Source organism: Chaetodon trifascialis, chromosome 2 (assembly GCF_039877785.1).
Source record: "Chaetodon trifascialis isolate fChaTrf1 chromosome 2, fChaTrf1.hap1, whole genome shotgun sequence".
Classification (NCBI taxonomy): Eukaryota; Metazoa; Chordata; class Actinopteri; order Chaetodontiformes; family Chaetodontidae; genus Chaetodon; species Chaetodon trifascialis.
The window spans coordinates 6,985,216-7,006,617 of record NC_092057.1 but is presented as its reverse complement, the minus strand read 5'-3'; the positions used below and the strand labels follow the sequence as shown (position 1 = coordinate 7,006,617).

Sequence of the window (21,402 nt, the reverse complement as noted above, 5' to 3'; positions counted from 1 at the left end):
CTGTGGGAGGCACACAGTCACTGAAGTGTCACACAAGATTTTATTACACAAAGTCAACAGTAAGAAGACAAAAAAACAGAATCAGTGTTTGCTCGTAGTTTTTCCTGAGTCGTAGATCATGTGACACAGCTAGACGTGTTCGAAGCCCACAGGACAGTTTTAAAAAAAACAACACCCTCCTCCCTGAGGTTCTTTCCACACTGGTGTTTGTTTGCCATTTTGGTTGCGTTATTAAATTTCGTACTGTAAACTGCGACAACACAAAGAACAGCACAAACATGAATTCCCTTTTTGATGAAGACAAACAGCACGTTTACATGGTGCCTGGGTAATCTGAGTTATTACCTGACCGCTGATAATGAAGTATTGAACCCTGATGTGGACACAGTCATAACTGCCTGATTACGTCACCTGCCTCACATTACACAGTACGCTGGAAAGTGTTTGGCTTGTGGACATTTCAAGCTTCCTCAGAAACAAAGTTTGGTCTACGGAAAACTTCTCCATGTGGGGTCAGCAGGAATGTCAGCTTCTACTGTCTTTTTGGCTTTTCAAAGGGATCTTTGAGGTGGGTTTACATGAGGTACCCACCCATATTAGTCCATCACCTACAGTAGATGGCAGTTAAAGTGGATGTTTAGAACATTTTCACTGCTTCACTTCGTCATCAGAAGGCTCTTTCCAAAGGGAGACTGAAGCTGTTGTCGCTCTCCTCAATGCCACCAGACTCCTTTGACAAAAACAGTAATTTTACCTCGCAGAGCACAGGAGTTGCTGACTGGCCGCTGCCTCTATCCGTGAGTTTGTTTGTGTTATTGTGTGATTTCGGTGAATCTGAACCAACCTTTTAAAACACTTAAGTCACACAATAACACAAACAAACTGACAGATAGAGGCAGCAGCAGACCGGTAAAACCTGTATCCTACAAGGTAAAATTACTGTTTTTTTTAAAGCAGTCTGGTGGTGTTGGAGAGCCGAATAAAACTGCTTCAGTTTCCTGTTGGAAAGACAATACGCTAAAGCAGTGAAAATCTTCTAAATATATCATCCACTTAGACTGATATTGATCGTTTTGGGCAAGTTTTTTTTAGGTGGCTAAAATGTATTTTGCTGCTGTTCACAGCAGCTCAGCACTTAGAGTCTCACTTCCTGCTGCTTCTCCAAACTGGAGGTGTGCTGACCACCATCTACTGCAAGGTAAGTTTCTCATACAACCCCATTTTAAACACCCAAACCGTCCCTTTACGACAAACTGGCTGCAGTATGAGGCAACGTTTGTGAGGTACCACAGAAGGTCACACTGGAATAAACAAGCAAACAAAAACATTTGCTGAAGGCTGACAGACAATGTGGTCTATAATAATTCTGCAGTTTAAAAAGAATTTCTTCAAAGTGCAAAATGTGTATTGATCTTCAGGGGTCGGACAAAATAACAGGAACACCTTAAAACATAATTTAGGCCAATCTGATGAGCGTTATGGTCTCAAAAGTTACCTCTTACAAGCAAAAAAAAAAACAACTTAAAGTCTTAACAGTTCATATTGATTATGAAATCAGACTTTTGTGGCCGAATCAGTTATTGGAGAAATAAAAGAGTGATGGTGAATATTGCCAAATACATTAAAATATGCATTCAGATCCAGAAAGCTGTTTAGATGAGGTGATCAATCAGGTCAGCTTGGTCAACAGTCACACTTCTCAGATGTGACGTTCGTGGTGTGAAATAGTGCCTGAGGTTTTATTTCGTAGAAGACTTTAACGTTCGAGCTGTGGTCGGCTTGTTTTTGGCACATCCTGCTGTGGCAAACAGACACTCAAGGCAGAATATTTTACAGTTCAATGATGAAAAATTCAGTGCATTTAGCAAAATTCACTTGAAGTATAAAAATAAAAGTACTTCTTGTACAGAAGAATGGTCCCTGTCAGTGTTTAACTGCGATGTGTTAGTGGATTAATGTTATTGCTGCGTTAATGCTGGATTTTACTGCTGATGTTTAAGGTTCATCTGAACTCCTTCACACACTGTTGGCTCCTTTAATCTACAGAAACGCATCATATTTTGTAAGATCATCACGTTTGTAGTGTCGCTGTCCTGAGAGCCACGTACCTCTCAAGCTCAGAAAACAGCCTGTTTTCTGCTTTTTTCAGGGTTTTTAAACAGTTTATTTAGCTAAAAACAGAGGAGAATTAGCCGTATTAGCCCTCTAATGTACTGGTCTGAGTTACTGCAGGGCTGCTGTTATAGATTACTTTATCATATCTACTGTGAGATTGCATCAAGGAAACCAGATCAGTGCACGAGCAGGCTGCTGTGGGTCAGGCCAGCCTGTAAATCAGACCTATTTATCAGCAGCTGATCAGATGTCTGCTCCACCTTCGACCTCACTGCTGCCACAGAGGATTTCCTCGTTTCAATTCCGTGAAAAATGCACATGAAAAAAATCTGAAAACTGCGAGTACCCGTCCTGAAATATGGTGTCTCCAGAGGAAACTTACGCAATTAATGAAACCACCACTTGGACTGAGCTGACTTTTCACAAGCTCGTGAGTCTGCCCGAGGCCAGGAACATCCAGAGCGAGTCGACACAAGTCGTTCCTGTTATTTTGTGACCACTTATTTCGCTGTCGGCTGTCAATTATCTGATTGTTGAATGCCTATGTGAGTAATAGTGTCGAACATACAACAGAGGACTGAGAAACATTTCTTTAACACCTGCCCTGATTCTGGCAGCCACACCAGACTCACTCATTTTACTTTTTTGGTCGGAAGTAGAGTTTCTTGGTGAGCATGGAGGCAAAGCAAGGCACCTGCTTCTTCCCAATGGCACTGCGGTCGTTACAGTTCCCGACGCTCCTCATCGACACTTTCCGGTTGACCAGCGTGAGCAACTCTGTGAATTCCAGGGAGTTCCCATACTTCTGCAGCAGCTCGCAAAGGTCCTGGACGTACCAGGAGCCGTTTATGGTCTCCCGGTGGGAATAGTAACCTTAACGGACAACACCAGGACGGGGACAGGACAGTTACTGACAGAAAAAGGACGTTTGAAGTGGATCGTATGCCTCTCATAGCTCACTCTGGTTACTACTGTTACATCCTCAAAGCATCGACTGAATCAAATGAAGAGCGTCTCATCATGCGCAGATTAAAGTTTCAAACATGCCGGCCGGCTCACCTTCAGCCACGGAGTAGCACATGATGAAGTCAGCCCCGGCGGGGAGGGTGTGCATGGCGCTGGCGTCCACCACCACCTCGTTCGTCTTCAACTCGTTGTCCACGGCATCGCAAGGGGTCACCGGATTGTCGTGCTTGTCTCCGCGGCATGCCTAGAGACGGACACTTTGACTGCATCTTTTTAAAAAACTACGGTTTCCACATGTGACACGTCCCCGTGGACGGGACGGCGTTCTGGCTTTTGTTTGCTTGTACCTGTAATATGAAGATCTTTGGCTTTCCCACGAGGCTCCTGCACCGGTCTCCTTTGAACAGGGACGTGATGTCCTGAATGCTGATCTTTTCATCGTAGGCGTAAACGTGATCATTCTCACCGTGGCTCAGGAAGACCAGCAAAAAGCAGTCTACGTCCGAGTGGTCGGCCTCCGCGGCTGGGGGGGGCATCGGGGGTTTGTTAAACTGGACACTGATCACGTACGCAGCACATGCTGGACATGCTGTCTTTGCATATAAAGGTCGTTTGAGTGCCTCTGCTTACCTTCGTTGATTTTATCTAAGACCTCTGCCAGTTTGTAGTTATCGTAGGCCTTCACTTCAAAGTTGAGCTCTTTCAGTCTGAAAGAGAAGTGAAAATAAGTTCAGCACATGACGAAACACATGAGAAACTCTTACAAAACGACAGGACGGGCTCGTGGCACAAGCGCAGAGAAGTTCCACATCGCAGTCGTACAAAAGCGCCGTCTCCTGCTCAGCAGCCGGCTGCCGATACCTTTTCTCCAGGTTGTAGCGGTCAGCGTTGGTCCCGTGCCTGTCATTCAACCCCAGGCACCAGAAGAAGCGCTCCTGGTTAAAGATGAGCGCGAGGCCTCGACGCTTGCTGTCCATCGTGTACTCCTCTGCAGGATCCAAAGCTGAAGAGCTGCGACGCGATGAGAAGGAGCAAAGACATGATCAGTGCTGGACGAGAGGCAAGCGAGGAAGCAACAGGAGGAAGCAGTTTACCTTCTGATGAAGGCGTCGGTCTCTGTCAGGTTCTCGGTGCACGCTGCGGAGAACAACGCAAACATGAATAAACCACAAAACCGTGGAGATGCACTGCAAAAAGTATCACAAATACTCTGAATATGCGCCTGAAGTTGCCAAAAACACACAGGAGGACTGAGCTTTTCAGGCTTCTTTGTTCGGCTGCACAAACTACAGGTGAACGGACCGCTGCGGGGTCGAGCGGCCATTGTTCCCTCAGCTTAGAGTCCTCGTGGACGTCAATGGCTGAGTGACAGGTGGAGAAAGATGGCAAGAGAACAGAGGCCAAAAGTGACACCTCCACCCTCCACCCTGTGACGTGCTTGGTGGTGCCGTGTTTGTCGGCCGCAGCCAAACATCATTTTCACTCAGGATCAATCAGCTGATTATTTTAAAGACGACGGCCTCAAAGACTTTCAGTTAACTGTCACCGAGGAGACAAAATTCAGATTGAAGAAGCTGCATTTACTCAAGCCGATTCATGGATTATCAGAATAGCTGGCGATTAATTGAATAGTTGACGACTAATCGATCGGTCTTTGCTGGTGTGGCGTCCTTCACTCAGCTGACGGTGTCTAACTGAAACCGATGCTGCTTTCATGAAGTCTTAAAGTTCAACTTGACGCTCATTTAATCGACTGATAATCTGAACACACCTAATGAATCAAAGTGTGTTTAACAGCTTCCTCCTGAACGTCATGACCTCCATGCAGGAGGCCTGGACTCCTGCTGGCTCGGCGTAGATACAAACATGCCATGAATGCGTTTTGGATGAAGACAAAGACACTTGTCTCTGTCTCATATGTGACTCTGAACACCTCACCTCACTCCACCCAAAAAAAAGCACCTGTCCACCTGCACGCGGGTCAGTTTCGCTTTGACAGGAGACTGTGGGAGTGAGCTGATGATTAATCTTCCTCTGGCCGGGCTGTCTGCACTTTAAACTCTGTCTTTCAGCTTCAGCTTGTTTCGCTTTGGGTCAAACCTCGAACAGACTTAAGGTGGAGGCAGTCTGTGCAGTATGGACACTCACCCGCCCTGTCCGTCGCTGTCTGGCTGTCTTCAGCAACACTTCCTGAAAGGTGAGAGAAAACACTTCAGACTCTGACAACAGCTCCACTTCAAACAGCCCCCACCGACATGCCGGACTGTGGCGGACTGAGGGGCGAACCTCAGGTAAAGGTGTGCCGGAGCACAGTGAGCAGCTTCAGTCTTTTAAAACATGCAGGAGTCCAAAACTTCTGTTTACTTTGAGTTAAAAACACGTTTATAAATCTGTTACCTCCATATCTGTCCTCCTTCGTATCAGACATGCTCACGCTTCGCTCCAACTGGCAAACTAATCTGTTTCGACGATCCAACCCTGGTGATCTCCGGTTGAGCCCCGCCCCCCTCGAGCTCATTGGTTGGGCTTGACAAGAGGAGAGCGCCATTGGTTCTCGCGTCTGTCAGTCAAAGGTCAACAGCCAGGACTTCCGTGTTTGCCACATTGCAGTAGACTCATGAAGCATTTAAGAAGAGGCATTAAAGAAATCACGAACAATTTAAGTGAGATTAGATTTTTACAGCCGAAGATCAGAAGAGCTAAACAGCTAATCCAGAATGGATTCAGTCTTTTCTTACAACTTTTTAATCTATATTTTTTTCTGTGGTTTTCTGCATTGTCCTTATTTTAATTTTCATCTATTTCCATGTCTTTGGTCTGCCACCAAACAGGCTGAGAAGAGACTGCAGCAGAGTGAGGACTGCGGAGGAACCACTGGCTCTGACCTGCCCTCCACGCAGGACTTACACACCTCCAGCCTGAGGACACGGACAGGAAGCATCACTGCAGACCCGCTCATCCTGCACACAACCTGCTCTTCTACTCTGGTGGCCACTGCAGATCGCTGAACATCAACACAACCGCAGAAAGAGTTTCTTTCCACAAGCCTTCATCCTGAAGAACAGTCAGCTGTCAGACAGCAACACCAAAACATCCACTGCACAACTTAATTCATTGCCGTATGTCTTTTTTCTACACTCAGCATAATGTTTAAACCGGGGACAGATTCCTTTGCACAATAAAGTTGATTCTATTCATTTTTGGTGTCTTGGTCTGTCTGTCTGTGCTGCTGTAACACCTGCTATCTCCCCCATAAGGTCTGATCTTTACGTGTTACCCTAAATGATAACTCCAAGTTTCAAACACACTCAAATTTCTTTCACTCAGCAAGAAAACACAACTGAACAAATGTCCACAACATTCAGACTGTACGTAAAAGCAAGTTTACCCACAACACAGTGAACACTGAACAAGACGAGCCGAAGACTGAAAACTTCATCCTCCAGTGGGATAAAATGTGAAAGTCCAAGTCAGACAGACTGAAAAGTTTCATAGATTTTATTCAACAGCCTTTTCTTCCAACATCAACTTCAAATCCAGGACAGAAAAGACGTTTTGTCTCTTGGACGAGGAATCAATGAGTCCCTGAGTTCAAGGATGCTGCTTATAAGAAATATGGCCGACACACACAGAGACACAGAATGATCAATGGAAGGATGTTTCTTTATTTTCAGGACAGTTTAACACAGGTTCTCTCAGTGTGAGTTTAACCGCTGTCATAGTTTCCAAATATTTAACAGATTTCATGAAGAGAAATATTCTATCTCATGTCCTATCAGGGTTCTGGGAGGAGAGACTGGGCAGTAATATTCAGTTTGACTTATCCATTATGTCCTCATAATTACTCTAAAATCTGTGGTAATAGCTGAATAAAAACGTCCTGGTTACTTGAACACTGTCCTGGTGTCACTGATAATCTGTCAAATTACACTTTTTGTTTTTTAAACCACCATCTGTGGCCGATCAGATGTCTCCTCTGTCATAGTTCCTGCTTCTCTTCATGCTGACACACACAAGACTCACTCTGGCTGTCCAGGTACGGCTTGCATCCCAGGTGCTTCGCAGCTTTATACAGCAGAGTCACTGTCGAATCACAAGCTGCCAGGTGAGACGGAAAGAACGAGAAGGAAAACATGAGCAGGAAAAAGGTGAGCTGAGAACAATAGAGACACTTCAACTTCATCTCCGACAGGCAGGACGAGCCTGACGCTGTGGTTATGAGTCAGTGCTGAAGACTGACTGTCGATTCAGGTCATCCTGATCCAGATGACAGATTACAGATTCCACATTTACTCTGTTCAACATCAGCTCTATGTCTCTATGCCGCCATCTGCTGGTCACACTGTGCTTTACAACCGTTATACATTTCTTCATTTTAAAAGATGAAAATGTAAAATTTGACAAATGTCCACCAGTGAAGCATAGCTTCTTTGCTAAATGTTGTTCTAAATATGCGCCACAGTCCACCATGTTTTAAGCAGACTGCAGTCTCAGGTGTGCCTGACCTACATGAGATTATGTCTTACATTACCGTGGAACACTGATAGTAAATATATGGCTTCTTAATGCCCAGCTGTTCTTCAGATCTGTCCCTGCTGACTGATCAAGTGTCCCAGTAAGCCATGACAGTGTGACGTGAGCCAGCCTGAACAATACCAGGACCCTGAAGCTGAAGCAGCTAACTGGGATTCAGCCATCATTGTTTTATTCCAGGCAGACGACTCACGTCTGTACACTGAGTTTGGTGTCCGGGCTCCGACCTCACCACTCCTGCAGATGTGTCTGAGCAGAGATACTGAGGAGGTTCAGCCTCTCACCTTGCACACTGTGGTCTAATCCCAGCGCCTTCTGCACATTCCTGCAGATGGTCTCCAGGCAGTGCCTGAACTCCCTGTCGCAGTCGTGCTTCTCTCGGCCGCAGGTGTCATAGCAGCTGTCGTGTTGGTTACAGCATTTGTTCAGAGACGGGACGCCTACATCAAACTGGAAAAACAACAAAAATGCAAAAGATGCGATGACGAGAGACACAATTAACCCAATTAAATTTTTTTAAACTAATTTTAACTGTAAATGAAACATAGCTCATCAAAAAAAGGAGCACTTCCTGTTTTACTTGACATCAAATGCAGTCCATTAACGTCAGACTACCTGAAATCCAAACAGTGCAGAGCTGCATCCGTTGGGTGGAGGCTGCTCGTACCCGGGACGAGGCACCAGCTTGTCACCTGTGAGAGAAGAGCAAAGGTGAGGATGGTCCTCATTCTGCCAGTCAGTTATCTCGCTGTCAGGAGGCGGACTGGAGCAAAGAAAAGCACATGTATGAATAATATCCTTGATGTTTGGTTGTGCCAGTGAGCCAAGACCACCGCCATTAATGTTATTAGTTTCACATGTTTGATGAATCAATCATTCACTTTGAGAAAAGTCTTGAAAGAAATCAAGTCAATTTCATGTTCAGCTTAGTACCACAGATCATAATTTGCCTCAAGGGGTTTAACGATCTGCACAACTTAAGAGACCCTCTGTCCTTAGTTTGTCCTTAGTCCTTTGTGTGGTAGGAGGGCTGTCCTGCACCCACGCTCTGCACACACAGCTTGTGTGACACTTCATGAGAAGGATTGCATTGAATGATAAATTACGCTGCTACCACCTTTGTTTGGTGGGAATATAAACAAATATGGTTATTTATGGTGGAGGGAGGCTCGTGCATTGGCCCCCAGTCACTCAGGGAGGCTTAGGGAACAATGTTTGTGGCTAAAGAAAAAAAAAAGTCACACCTCAGCCACTTCCCTGCTCTGACCCCTCTGATAAACAGTGGAGCTGCAGTGTTGAAGAGACTCTGTTGATTGGTGCAGACAGAGAACAGTAGTTCCTCTAATTGCATGCAAGGTGGAAAACTTTCTACTTTCGATTTATGCTTTTCAAGAACCAGAAAGTTTAAGTCACAGTTTTCAGCAGGTAAATGTCCATTAAATGCAGGTGAAGCTGCAGGTGGCAGAAAGTTAAAAAGCCAACCAGCATTACAGGAAATACTCAGGAGAGGCTTTTTCCCGCTGGATAAAATCACTTTAAACCACTGCACTGAATACGTTCATGATCAAACTGAACAAGAAACCAAAAGTATCAATAAGTGCCAAAAAAAAAGCTGAACTTAGAGGCCGTTGAGTGAGTACTGAAATCACCAGTAGAAGAAAAGAAAGACACCTGCTCACCTTCATCACACCTGTAGCGACACAGGCCGCCATCGCTGTCAAGGAAACTCTGAGCAGCATCCCAAAAAGTGTCAATCGTCTTTATTCCGTCGCGGATGGTTTTCAGAGTTGCACTCCAGTGCGCAGTGTCCGCCTCATTTTCACAGGCGGACACATAAGAGGACAAACCCAGCAGGAGCACGCAGACGGAGCTGATGCGGTTCATTGTCCACCTGCTGTCACAGACCCTCGCTAGGTCCCGTTACCTTCCGGCAGCTGTGTGCAGCGGCTGCACGTCTGTCACGTGACCGCCGATGAACCAATGACGGCGACGCCACAAGCCGCAAACTCAGTGAACTAAAGTGTAAGTGTCATGTAATGGAAAGTGTCATTAAATAACAGTTTCAGCGTGTGAGCGAGGTGAAGGTCTCTGCTGGGCTAACGAGCATTCAGGAAGTGACGCAACAAACAAACAACAAAACAATGCAAAACAAACAAATAAACTGTAATAATGATACTAAACTTAATTTGCATGTGCCTTTCGTACAGGAATTGCAGCTCAAGGTGCTTTATAACAAAGAAATCACATGCACAAAGTGAGAGCGTCACAACGAAGCACAGCTGTTAGAACACCTCCACCTGGACCATCTGCTCCACCCGGGCCACCTGCTCCATCCGGACCAGCTGCTTCACCCTGCACCTCGGCTCGTTCTGCTTTTGATGCCTTAGGTGCACTTATCTCATAACACTTCTGTCTTTGCCTTAAGTTTTTGAATGCAAGACTCGTGACTGAGTATGGTGTGTCTTCTTTAATTTGGCCTCAGTAGAGAATCTGAGTGCCAAAGGATTTTAAAAATCAGCATCCACCCGAGCAGCAGCCTGTTCACCCTGCTGCCGTCTGACAAGCGGAGGGATCTGCTGCAGTGCCACCAGACGACAGCTCTCCTCAGACTGTGGACTCCTCGGCTCATCCTGCACACTCCACCATAAAACTGTTTTACTGTGTGAAGCATAAAGGCTCAACAGCTTGCATTTTCTTGCACGACCCTGTGTTGTCAATAACAGGTCCTGATCTGACATACAAACGTGTTAGTTTGTATGTTAGCTTGTGTGACCGCTTGGTGGCGCTCAGTATCCACACTTGTTAAAGATGGACCTGCACCAATCACAAGCCAGTGGGGAGTAACAAAAATGTTGTTAAATGCATGTAAATATCAAAACTCAACATTTAATGCATTGGTGCAGCCGGCTTTGCTCCACAGACTGACCCCTTACTGTGACCCCCCTTGGGAGGGAGTGAGCGGGTGTGCGACGTTTCCATTTATTACTGTTTTATTGCAGAAATTTGCCTGCTGAATGTGCTATCTGTAAGACTCATGGCTTGTTCAAGGTGACAATGTTGGGATTAGCCTTTATCAGCCGTTACAGTTTTGAGAATTAAAACTATCAGTCAGAACGACTTGATTTGAGGGACAGTTTGATATAAAACAGCCATATTTCACTATATGAATAACTTATCCCGTATGTTTGCCACTGCAGAACAAGTCTCTTCATCACCTGACCAGAGGGAGCTGCTGGCAGAACATAAAGTACTGCAGTAATGATTCACGAGGTGAGATGACCTCCTTTAATGCACTTCTTTTTCCAGTGCCTCTATGTTTAGTGCATGTTAGCATTTACAACATTTTTTTTTAGATGAAAACTTTTTGTTTATTAAAAAGAGCAATGACACTATACGTCTGTCTGTCTGTCTGTCTGTCTGTCTGTCTGTCTGTCTGTCTATCTATCTATCTATCTATCTATCTATCTATCTATCTATCTATCTATCTATCTATCTATCTATCTATCTATCTATCATGATAAGAGCCCGGTGCCTTGTAAATACCCATTCTTTCAAATATTTAATTACATATGCAAATTTGTGTAAAGTGTATTAAAACCCAGGAAATAAAGTTATGCATGTTTCAGTGTATTTTGGGTATGTGTTTTTAGTATAAAGGGTTTTCCGTGCTACCGTCCATCTTAAAACGCACAGAAGATTAATAAGACATCCTATGCTAGACAACATAACTGTGATTATTAACACAAATACAGTCCTGCAGGATGGAGACAGTTAAGTCAGGGTGGACTCAGTCAAGTCAGGGTGGACATAGTTAACTCAGTGTGGACACAGTTTAGTCAGGATGAACACAGTCCAGTCAGGATGAACACAGTCCAGTCAGGATGAACACAATCCAGTCAGGGGTGGACACACTGAAGTCAGGGTGGATTTAAGGTAGCATTAGTAGAAAGTTTGGTGGGCGGGGTTATTTATATTGCGTCATAATTTATGTTGCCTAGTGTAAACAGTCCATTGGTTGAATCTTTGTGATGGGGGTTCCCTGCCCCAGATTGCAGGGGTAAAACAATAAATAGAAGCTATCACTTTAAATTTTCAATCTCTGGTACAGCAGAGATAATAAACTGTTAGATAGTAGAGCTTGGGAAATATTACAATATCCACCTGGGATACTCAGTATTTCAGATCAGTTTACAGTCGGTTGCTCGTAGTTATTTATTACAAATACTTCTGTCTACATAGATAGGTCTTTCATAAGGTAAGTTAGCATCCTCTCAGCCAAGTCAGCTATGAGACGTCTGACAAGCTAACGTTAACCATGCCAGCTAATGTTAGCTGCATTGTCTAGTGAAAATCACGACAACTCGATAGACAAGCAGTCATCATTCAGAGTTGGCGAGTATTGTGTCGCTACTGCTTAAATATCACATTTCAGCTATCTAGTTCAAAATGATGCGCATCAACTAAATTTTTCAAATCTGCCTTCCTTTGTTTTCTTTGAGCTAGCACAGCTAGCACTCAACTTGTTTCATTGATTATGGTTCGACAGTCAGTGTAAGTGGGGAATAACGTCAACGTAAATATCTCTAAAAGTTTAAGATCGGTTTGTATTGCGTAGGATTTTTAACGGTCATGAGGCAGTCAATTATATATTATTGACAGATGTTGTTAATTAAGGAGCCCCACTGGGGTAACATGGACATACTTTTTTGGTGCACTACAATCACCGGGCTCAACGTTATGTTGGCTTCATGGTTACCCCGCTTGAAATCAGCTTGCGAGTTGTCAATGTGTAAGCACAGCAAAGCAACATCTTGACAGGTGTCCGTTTTTCTGTTAATCAAAACGCCAACGTGTTTCATGAGATATGTTCCTTCCGCAAATGACAAAAGTGACCACCGGCTGAAAGAAAAACGACGACGCCACAAGTTAGCCACAGCTAGCGTTAGCCGGCTAACTAGCAATGTCGCAAGGTTGCCGTTGCTTTCTTGTATGCTCGGCTAGCGTTAGCCATCTAAGGTGACAGCCAAGAGGCCGGCAGTTAAGAATCACTACGCCTTCAGTGTTTTTGTTGTGTAGGTAACGTTGACGTAGCTGACAGTGCAGGCGCACGGTGCTCCTGAAATTTCTATAACAGGCACACATGATTGCAAATTACGGATCTGTCACAATATATAGCTAACGAACATGCGACAAATGTGAGAACTGGCAAATGTTATTAGCATGGACATGAAAGGCCTAACTCATACAGTAGGCCACTTGTGTACAAAGGGACGTGCAGATGTGTATAACACATGTATGTGGTGTATACTTTAAAAGAGGCATTTAATTGTAGTTAAGCTCGTTTTCTCCGCTGCTCAACTTCAACGGCTGCATCTCTCGCTTCCCTTTTATCTACAGCCGGTTTCCTTCTTTGTCTCATTGGATGAACGTGATGGCGCAGTTGAATGTTAGCTAGTGTGTTAGCCAGCTAGCTAAACAGTCAGCTGTCGTTCCTCTGCCATAGGTTTGATGTGGGTCAGAGGGAACATTGGCCTAATGAGACAAAGAAAGTGAAACGCCTTAATTCACTCTTCGTGCTTCCTACACTTGCTGCTCAAACACAGCTGTGTTGTTTACCTGATTCAAAATAGACATTAATGTGTGACAGTTTCTGCAGCAGTCCAACTGATTTCCAGGCTTTATTTTCACAGTCATTGTCTCCTACACCCAGCTGCCAATTCATTTGGTATTTCAAGCCTAATCTAATCCATCTTAATACAAAAGCTCTGCAACAAATCAAACCTTTTATATGAATGTGAAAATGCTCAGTTTTTGCCTCAACTGTTTTAGAAAGGTTCGACTTCATAGTCATTTTTGAGACGTGTTAGCTTGTGGTGCTGTTGAATTGCACTGTGTAACACATAGTTACAGATTGTCAGTTTAAAATATGAGAAACACCTCAGTATATCACAGTATCATTCACCAGCATCATGAACTAGAGCCTCCAAAATGACCATAAAGTTTTATAATCACTTCTTTAAACAGTTTGAACAAAAAAAACTAAACAAATAACCTTCATGAACGTCAGGTTTATTTCAGGCCTGTAGTGTTATAGTGTGTTATTTTTAGCTAATGAACTGCCAACTGTTTATATATGTGTTAACTCTTATTTCTAGACAATATTATTGCAATTAAATCTTTATCTTTTGTTTCAGCACTTAATATTGTTTACCAAAGAAATGGTGATGGAGAAGCCAAGTCCCCTGCTTGTAGGGCGGGAGTTTGTGAGGCAGTATTACACACTCTTAAACAAGGCACCAGATTTCCTGCACAGGTAATTACTAAAATGTGATGTGGTAGACTCAAGATCTGTAGGTGTTGGTTACATTTGGTATAACTGAATGTCATGTTATTGTGCCAATCAGGTTTTACGGGAGGAATTCTTCCTATGTTCATGGAGGACTTGACCCGAGTGGGAAGCTGGCGGAAGCAGTGTACGGGCAAGCGGTAGGTGCTATGGACCAAAAATGAAGATTCACATTGAAAGTGCTGCGTAGTAGATGTCAGGTACAGTAATATTCACAGCGGTGATAAGTATTTATTTTAATGAAGTTGAAACTAGCACAAATTGAATCATTGGCAGCATTTGAGGGAGGACTAAATGTCAGCAGATTTCCGTGTTTGTCACATCCTGTAAACTACCTTATATCGCTATAAATCAGCATTTCTGTTGATAAAGTCTGAGCAAAATTGAGTCAAATATGAATATAATATCCTGCTTTTGAGGTTGAGCTGAGTAACGAATGTGAAAGTAAACAATACACTGGCTGACCTCAGATTATTGCTATCTGTCCAAAAATCTAAGTAAGTGGGACTCGGATTTCATAACACAGTTTTCTAACGTAGCAGCACAAATTGATAAAAGTATAAGTGTGCTCTTCAACGAGATGAGTTATTTTTTTGTTGGGAGTTGAAGGTTCCAGTCAATAGTTGCCTGAACATTTGTGGTCAGATTCAATTAAATGTGAAGTGCCCAGAAATGTCTCAGAATAGCAACATGTCTTCTTTAATTACAGGAGAATGTTTATTTTGACCAAAGTGTCCCCTCCTTTTCATTTGTTTTTTGTTTCTGCATCTCGTAGGAAATCCACAAGAAGGTCATGTCCCTGCAGTTCAGTGAATGCCACACAAAGATCAGACATGTGGATGCCCATGCCACGCTGAGTGATGGAGTGGTGGTGCAAGTCCTCGGAGAACTGTCCAACAATGGTCAGCCCATGAGGAAGTTCATGCAAACTTTTGTGCTTGCTCCGGAGGTTAGTAGCTCTACCCTTTAGTTCTGTTACCAGGCGTTGAGTTTAAGGAGATACGTTGCTGTTCCTATGATGCCCAAAATAATTGGTTTGCTTTGTTTTTACACTGAAATGTGTGTGAATTGTGTGTCTGACTGTATGACAAATTTCCTTAGGGTTCAGTGGCAAACAAGTTCTACGTCCACAACGACATCTTCCGTTACGAGGATGAGGTTTTTGGAGACTCAGAAGCTGAGCTTGATGAGGGTAAGATCTTCACAAATATCTAGACCTTGTTTTTTATTTGAGTTTGCGGTTCACGTTTTTGTGGTTAAATGTGAGGGTGCTATTTTCTCTCACTTAGAATCAGAGGAAGAAGTTGAAGAGGAGCCAGAAGAGAGGCAGCCGTCCCCTGAGCCACTTCAAGAAAGCCCCAACAGCACCACCTATTACGAACCTCACCCTGTCACGTATGCTAAAATTTAATTATAACCTCACTAAATCTAGCATGAAGGATTTTTCCTTTTAAATTCCTGTGGAAGTGACGACATGCTGATGTTTGCTCTGCAGCAACGGAGTAGAGGAACCCATGGAAGAGCCAGCTCCAGAGCCCGAGCCGGAGCCTGAACCAGAGCCCAAAGTAGAGGAGGTAAAGCCTGAAGCAGATGAGAAGGTTCTGGAAGAGATGGAGGAGAAAGCACCTTCACCGGTCCCTGTGGAGTCTCCACCAAACACCCAGGAGCCTCCCAAGGTGAGACTGATGTGTCTCTGTGTTGTGTACTTCTCTTGAGTAAGATTATCAGGGGGTATAAATTCACCTGTTGGTTGTAGTGCTGACGATGTACTGCATCCCTCAGACTTTCTCGTGGGCCTCGGTGACCAGTAAAAACCTGCCTCCTACCGGCACAGTTACCGCCTCTGGAATCTCACCGCATGTTGTTAAAGCTCCAAGCTCACAGGTAACCAGCTAACAGTGCACATGAAGTTTGTTTTTCTAATGAAATGAGCTGTCAGGGCACGTTAGAAATGCCTCACTACACGGTCTACCGCAGTGTTTACTGAAGATTAGAGAGTTGTAAACAGCAGCAGTAGATTTTGAAGTTTGTGGGAGGAGCCCACAAAGGCGTAATGAGAAAACACAAAATAAAGCACTTCACTATAAATGTCATGAGAAAATCCTGCTCTGTTATGTTATCATATGTCTCCACCCCACCTCTCTTTAGTCTGACATTAGGTCTTGTTTAAAAAATGGTGGAAAAAAACATTTGAAATGACGTTTGATAAAGCTCCAGACTGGTGAGGAAGGTCACTGGAAGGCTGTGGTGCATTCAGATCATGAGACAGTTAACACATGTTGGTCACCTCAATATAAAGCAGACCTTCAGTGGTGTGAATGAACACACAAACTGCTTCAAATGGACAAGTGAAAAGCAGCAAAGTGGCTTGAGACTAAACACTAAACCGTGTGAAAGGATGTGTGGTTCATTTAGATTTTTCTGTGTGTGTGTGACACCCCTCCCCCACACAGCCCAGAGTCGAAGCCAAGCCGGAGACACAGACAGCACCTCTTCGTCCCAGAGACCAGCGCACACGCGACAGACCAGCGTTCACTCCGCGGGGCCCCAGACCTGGTAATGCCCGCTCTGATTCCCCAGATCAAGGGTTTTAGCATTTAATTTCACTTTCACTTGGTTCGTTCTCACGCCCTGCACGTCTCTGTCACTCTTAGATGGTGTTGCGTCTTCGGAGTCACAAACAGGAAAACCACACTTGAGTTTTGTTAACAAAGGTAAACGTGAGCATTTAAGTCACATGTTAGTTAATTACATCTTAATATAGTCCTGTTTCATGATTACTGTTTAACTACTGAGTGAAAATAGTCAGCCTTTGTCTTCAGTTTCTTGATAACAAGATTTTTACTGTCTCGCTAATGAGTTTCTGCGCTGTGCTTGTCGTTCTGACCTGCAGGTGGACGGGGAGAGAGCGAATCCGGTGACGTGGACAGCAGGCGGATTGTCCGGTACCCAGACAGCCACCAGCTTTTTGTTGGCAACCTCCCACATGACATTGATGAGAGCGAGCTCAAAGATTTCTTCATGAGTACGCTTCCTCCAGAAACAACACTTTGTCCATGTCCTGCAAAAACCTTCCACGGGGTGAATGAGTATGAGTTAAAGTGCATAATATCCTTTTGTTCTTGCAGCATATGGAAATGTTGTGGAGTTGCGGATCAACACCAAGGGCGTCGGTGGGAAGCTGCCCAACTTTGGATTTGTGGTCTTCGACGACTCTGATCCTGTGCAGAGAATCCTGGGGGCCAAGGTAGACGGGGCATGTATTGACATTTCATTACCCACTTTCATTCTTGTGGTGGTGGTTTGGTGGCACACATTTCTACAATTACTCAGACGCTGAATCTGACACATTAGGGATAAACTCCCCACAGTCATCGTCTCTTATAACTCGTATGTTTGCTTTCCATCGTCATGAGTGTAAAAGATCGAGCTTACTAACAGATATCTGAGGCTGTGTTCAGACCAACTGTTGCATTGAGCTAAAAAACAAAAACAGGATGCTAGGAGCTGTGCTGCAACAGGTGCAGGTGAGATAAAATGTGAACCAAGACGCGCAGTTTGAGAAAGTACAGACACTTAAAAAAGACATTACACTGTGTTTATACTGCTGTGATGTCGGATTTTAGCATCCAGGAAATCAGTAGATCGGCGCTGCAGCCCTGGAAAGAGCATTTGCTCTCCTCCACTGATGACTGGATTGTGCAGTGGCAAAAAGCTGAGCAGCCATCAGTCGCGTTTTTTGTAAACCGCCTGCTCTGGTTTCAGTGACATAAATGAGGAGGCTGCATTTTGTCTCAGTCACAGATAATACTGCTTCGACAGGCACTTTCTGCTTAAAAAAACGATGCATATTGCTAAACAGAGTTTACAGAGTAAGAGCAGGTTAAGTGTCCACTGGACTGAAAACAGCCCTGTGTTTAAAGCGATGCAAAGGGCTGCAGTGGAGGGGTGTGTTGCTTCAGGTATCCAAGAGACCAGGAGCTTTAACGAGCTTTTGTCGCGATGATCCAGAGTTAAACAGCAGAAGTACTGTGATCACTTTTTCCTGGCGTTGGCACCCCCTTGGTTACACCAGTCTGGCCTCATTCAAGTGAATCAGGCCTGCATGGTTCTGAAAACAGCCTCAGATGAAATGGTTTGGCTGGCAGGGACGCAGAGCGGCGCTCACAGAGAGTCTGGACAGACGAACAAACTCGTGTGCAAACCAGTGAATGACGTGGGTTTTGAAACAGACGGGGACGTATTCAGTGTGGTTTCTCCTGTAGTGATCTCCCTTCTCTCCCTGCAGCCCATCATGTTTCGAGGCGAGGTGCGTCTGAATGTGGAGGAGAAGAAGACGAGGGCGGTGCGCGAACGAGAGACCCGCGGCGGAACAGACGAGCGCCGGGACATGAGGCGCAACGACCGGGGCCCCGGAGGTTCGCGAGGCATCGTGGGAAGCGGAATGATGCGTGAACGCGACGGGAGGGGACCGCCGCCTCGAGGCGGCATGGCCCCCAAACCTGGCATGGGCTCCGGACGAGGCTCCGGAGGACAAGGAGAGGGTCGCTTCACAACCCAGCGCCGCTGAGGAGAACACCGCCTGCAGTGTGGAAGTAGTACCGTGTTCTTCATCTTCAACCGTTCTCGTTAACGAAAAGAAATCTTCATGTATAAACGTATAAATTTGTTTTTGTTTAATTTTTTTTTTTTTTGTTCCCTCTTTGCTTTGGAATGTGACACAGCCTGTCAACCATTTGTTTGTGAAATAGACAAAACAAAATAAGCAAACAAAAAATTTCGCTTATTAGTTGTGAGCTGAGCATCCTTTTGGGGCATCTCGAGAATTCACAAACTTTAATTTGTAAATTCGTGAAAAAAGGCAAACCAACCAGGAGTAATCTGCCACATTAGGAGGGACTGATAAGACTTTTAACTACGACAGTACAGCCCATCATTTGGAAAAGAGATTATATGCCTTGACTTAACTGGGGGCGCTGCTTCACGAAATCCCTCTATTGCACATTTTATACGGTAGTTTCCTGCCCGTTACTGTTGGAAAAGAGTGAGATGCAAAATTTGTGCAGTTCCAGGGGAAAAGCTTGCCTTTTACATTTTTCCTTTGAGAGACCACTGCTTCAGAATTGCATAATGCACTCATCAATATGCACTAATGGGTACTTTTGTCGTATTTCGTTGACATCCACGCTCGGAACGCAGCTGGAGAGACGCGTTTCGTCGTCTCAAAGCGATACGACTTAACGGGGCAGGCCTCGCTTACAGCCTGTCTGCTGTGACCAATGTACTTTTCACACGTTTGACCCAAAACTACGCTTCAATTACTGCTGGATGGACAAGATGACAAGCAAATCTACATTATATTTTTCCTCATTTATAAATCAAAAAAAAAAAATCCTGGACTTTCACCAAATGAGTGGGGGGACAAAGGATAAACAAGAAACCAAGCTGAACAATAGAAGAGTGGTGGTAACGATGGCTGCTCGCTCTGTTTTTCTTTGATTCCAACCTTGTTTTTTCTTCATGTTTTTCCCTGCCAGCTAGACCACGAACCAGGGACGGACCGCCCGTCCCTCCCTCTTCCCTCCCTTTCTGTCTTAAGTGCGGAGTAACAGAATAAATGTACAGCAGAAATCATAGTTTACTGTATGTTTTGTTTTTCTGTGTATGTTTTAATTTCTCTCTCGACTTGATAAGAGCATGACGGTGCCTTCTATTTCACCTTCTCCAGTCTTACTGAAGCGTAAAGCGGTTCACCGCCTCCTGATGCGAAGCTGCTCATTTTGAACTGTTGTCTTCTGGGAGGGGATACAAAAACGTTGCAGTATTCACACAAGTTCAGTTTTTCAGGTGCATATTTCTTTTTCCATACTGTTTGACTACCTAAGATGACCTGTTGTGAGTGTTGTACATTTGTTTTGTATTGTGTCTGTTCTGGGTTTTGTAGAAACTGTAGGTGCCTCGAGTTCTGTTGTTCTCATGTAATGTGGTTAAGACGTGCATCTAAAGAAGCCCCACCCCCACCCCCCAGGAACAAAAAGGTACATTAAATATGGTGGCAGAGGAGCGCTTGGTTCTTGGTTTAACGCGCCATCGGCTCTGCAGTGAACCTCTCGGCGTGATTCAGATGCTTTGTGTGTGACCGTCGCTCGCTTCATCCCTGGACTCAGAAGTTGTCAGACTGTTCTTTTCTCAGCAACAATTTTGTAACGATCCGTGCGGGCGGGCTGGCCATCGTTCAGCCTACTGACCGGCAAATAATTGTGCTCACTTTTCTAGCTGTTTATGCATTTGTATTTTCATAATGCTGATTATTCATTGTGCTTATTGTATTGGTTTGTTTTTCCACTCAATGCCGTGCTAGTCGCCTCCTTGCCCTCTGGCGTCTCTTCTTTTCACCGCTGGCAGGGAGGGAAGACCTTTTGGTTTCAGCTGGGAAGGAAAACATGACAAACGTGAGATGTTTTCTTTTTTTTATTTTATTTTACTTTTCTGTTATCTTGCACTGAAATGGGAAGTGAAATTGATGTAGCATTTTTCTGGACAAATATACTAATGAGGTCTTCCTTGTCTGGTGGTATTGCACTATTCCCAATGTTTCTGGGACAATCTGTCAGTTTGAACACAGACTCTCCAAATTTCTCATCTGGCAATGGAAAAAAAAAAAAAATCTTAGTGCTCCTCTTGTTCTCAGCATGAAGTAATGTTCGCTCTCTTGCAGGTGAAACAAGATGTCATGTACGGACATGGTATATTTTATGTAGTTTTCCACAGTGATGCTCGACTGCTCGGCCTTGTAGTCGAGACTTTCATATGTGAGAGCAGTTTTCAGTAGAGATTTGATTTGTTACCATCAGTCTTTGACCTAATATGACAGAAAAATGACAGCTCTTTGGTCTTTTGAGTGTTTAACAGACCGCTCTTATGGGTGCCTCTACCCCGAATGTTATATTTGTCAGGTATTTGCTTAACACAGGCACTTGACTGCAATCATACTTTTTACAGCAACGCTCAGTGAAGAGATGTGAAGAAGAGCCGTCACGCTTGTTGCGGTGGTGAAAATGTTCAAGCATATAAATTTACGGTTGGACAGTTGTTTTACGACCCGCCCTTTTCCAAACTTTAAAGGATCCTCGTGAGAAAAAACAAACCTGTACATTTATTTTCCTGTGGTTGAAGATGCAGTAGAGTGGATCCTCATTGTGAATCATTCCAGTCCTTTCTGAATGGAAATAGAAGTACCTTCATGGCTTTAGCAGGTGTGGTAAACAGTTGGCTGCCATCTTAATTTTACTGTGTTTACCTTGTTGCTAGTAGAAAAGTGTTGCAGGTGGAGAAGCTTTTTTTTGTTTTGTTTTTTTTGTTTTTTAAGTTTCTTTTTTCCTTTCTATTTTGAATGTGTTGGACTTAACATACAATAAACTACTGATATCAGCACCACTCAT

General features: G+C 44.2%; 3 protein-coding genes across 3 annotated transcripts; 1 reads left to right on the top strand and 2 right to left on the bottom strand.

Annotated features, from left to right (window-relative positions):
• Positions 1-22: 22 nt before the first annotated feature.
• On the bottom strand, positions 23-5,531 carry LOC139343077 (caspase-6-like). The gene is made up of 8 exons (XM_070980485.1): positions 5,479-5,531; positions 5,230-5,271; positions 4,176-4,218; positions 3,943-4,092; positions 3,712-3,788; positions 3,429-3,604; positions 3,175-3,325; positions 23-2,988 (listed from the first exon to the last, which is right to left on the bottom strand). Exons 1-8 carry the CDS (start codon positions 5,507-5,509, stop codon positions 2,753-2,755), a joined length of 906 nt encoding a protein of 301 aa, XP_070836586.1. The 5' UTR covers positions 5,510-5,531; the 3' UTR covers positions 23-2,752.
• A 1,193-nt stretch (positions 5,532-6,724) lies between these two features.
• LOC139346695 (group XIIA secretory phospholipase A2-like) lies at positions 6,725-9,713 on the bottom strand. Its single transcript, XM_070985918.1, has 4 exons — positions 9,294-9,713; positions 8,230-8,306; positions 7,899-8,064; positions 6,725-7,179 (listed from the first exon to the last, which is right to left on the bottom strand). The coding sequence occupies exons 1-4, from the start codon at positions 9,496-9,498 to the stop codon at positions 7,061-7,063; spliced, it is 567 nt and encodes a 188-aa protein (XP_070842019.1). The 5' UTR covers positions 9,499-9,713; the 3' UTR covers positions 6,725-7,060.
• A 1,982-nt stretch (positions 9,714-11,695) lies between these two features.
• Positions 11,696-21,394, top strand: g3bp2a (G3BP stress granule assembly factor 2a). Its single transcript, XM_070976229.1, has 13 exons — positions 11,696-11,869; positions 13,809-13,927; positions 14,019-14,100; positions 14,736-14,909; positions 15,062-15,152; positions 15,250-15,355; positions 15,456-15,636; positions 15,743-15,844; positions 16,414-16,516; positions 16,615-16,674; positions 16,854-16,985; positions 17,089-17,207; positions 18,249-21,394. Exons 2-13 carry the CDS (start codon positions 13,833-13,835, stop codon positions 18,528-18,530), a joined length of 1,527 nt encoding a protein of 508 aa, XP_070832330.1. The 5' UTR covers positions 11,696-11,869; positions 13,809-13,832; the 3' UTR covers positions 18,531-21,394.
• Positions 21,395-21,402: the final 8 nt, after the last annotated feature.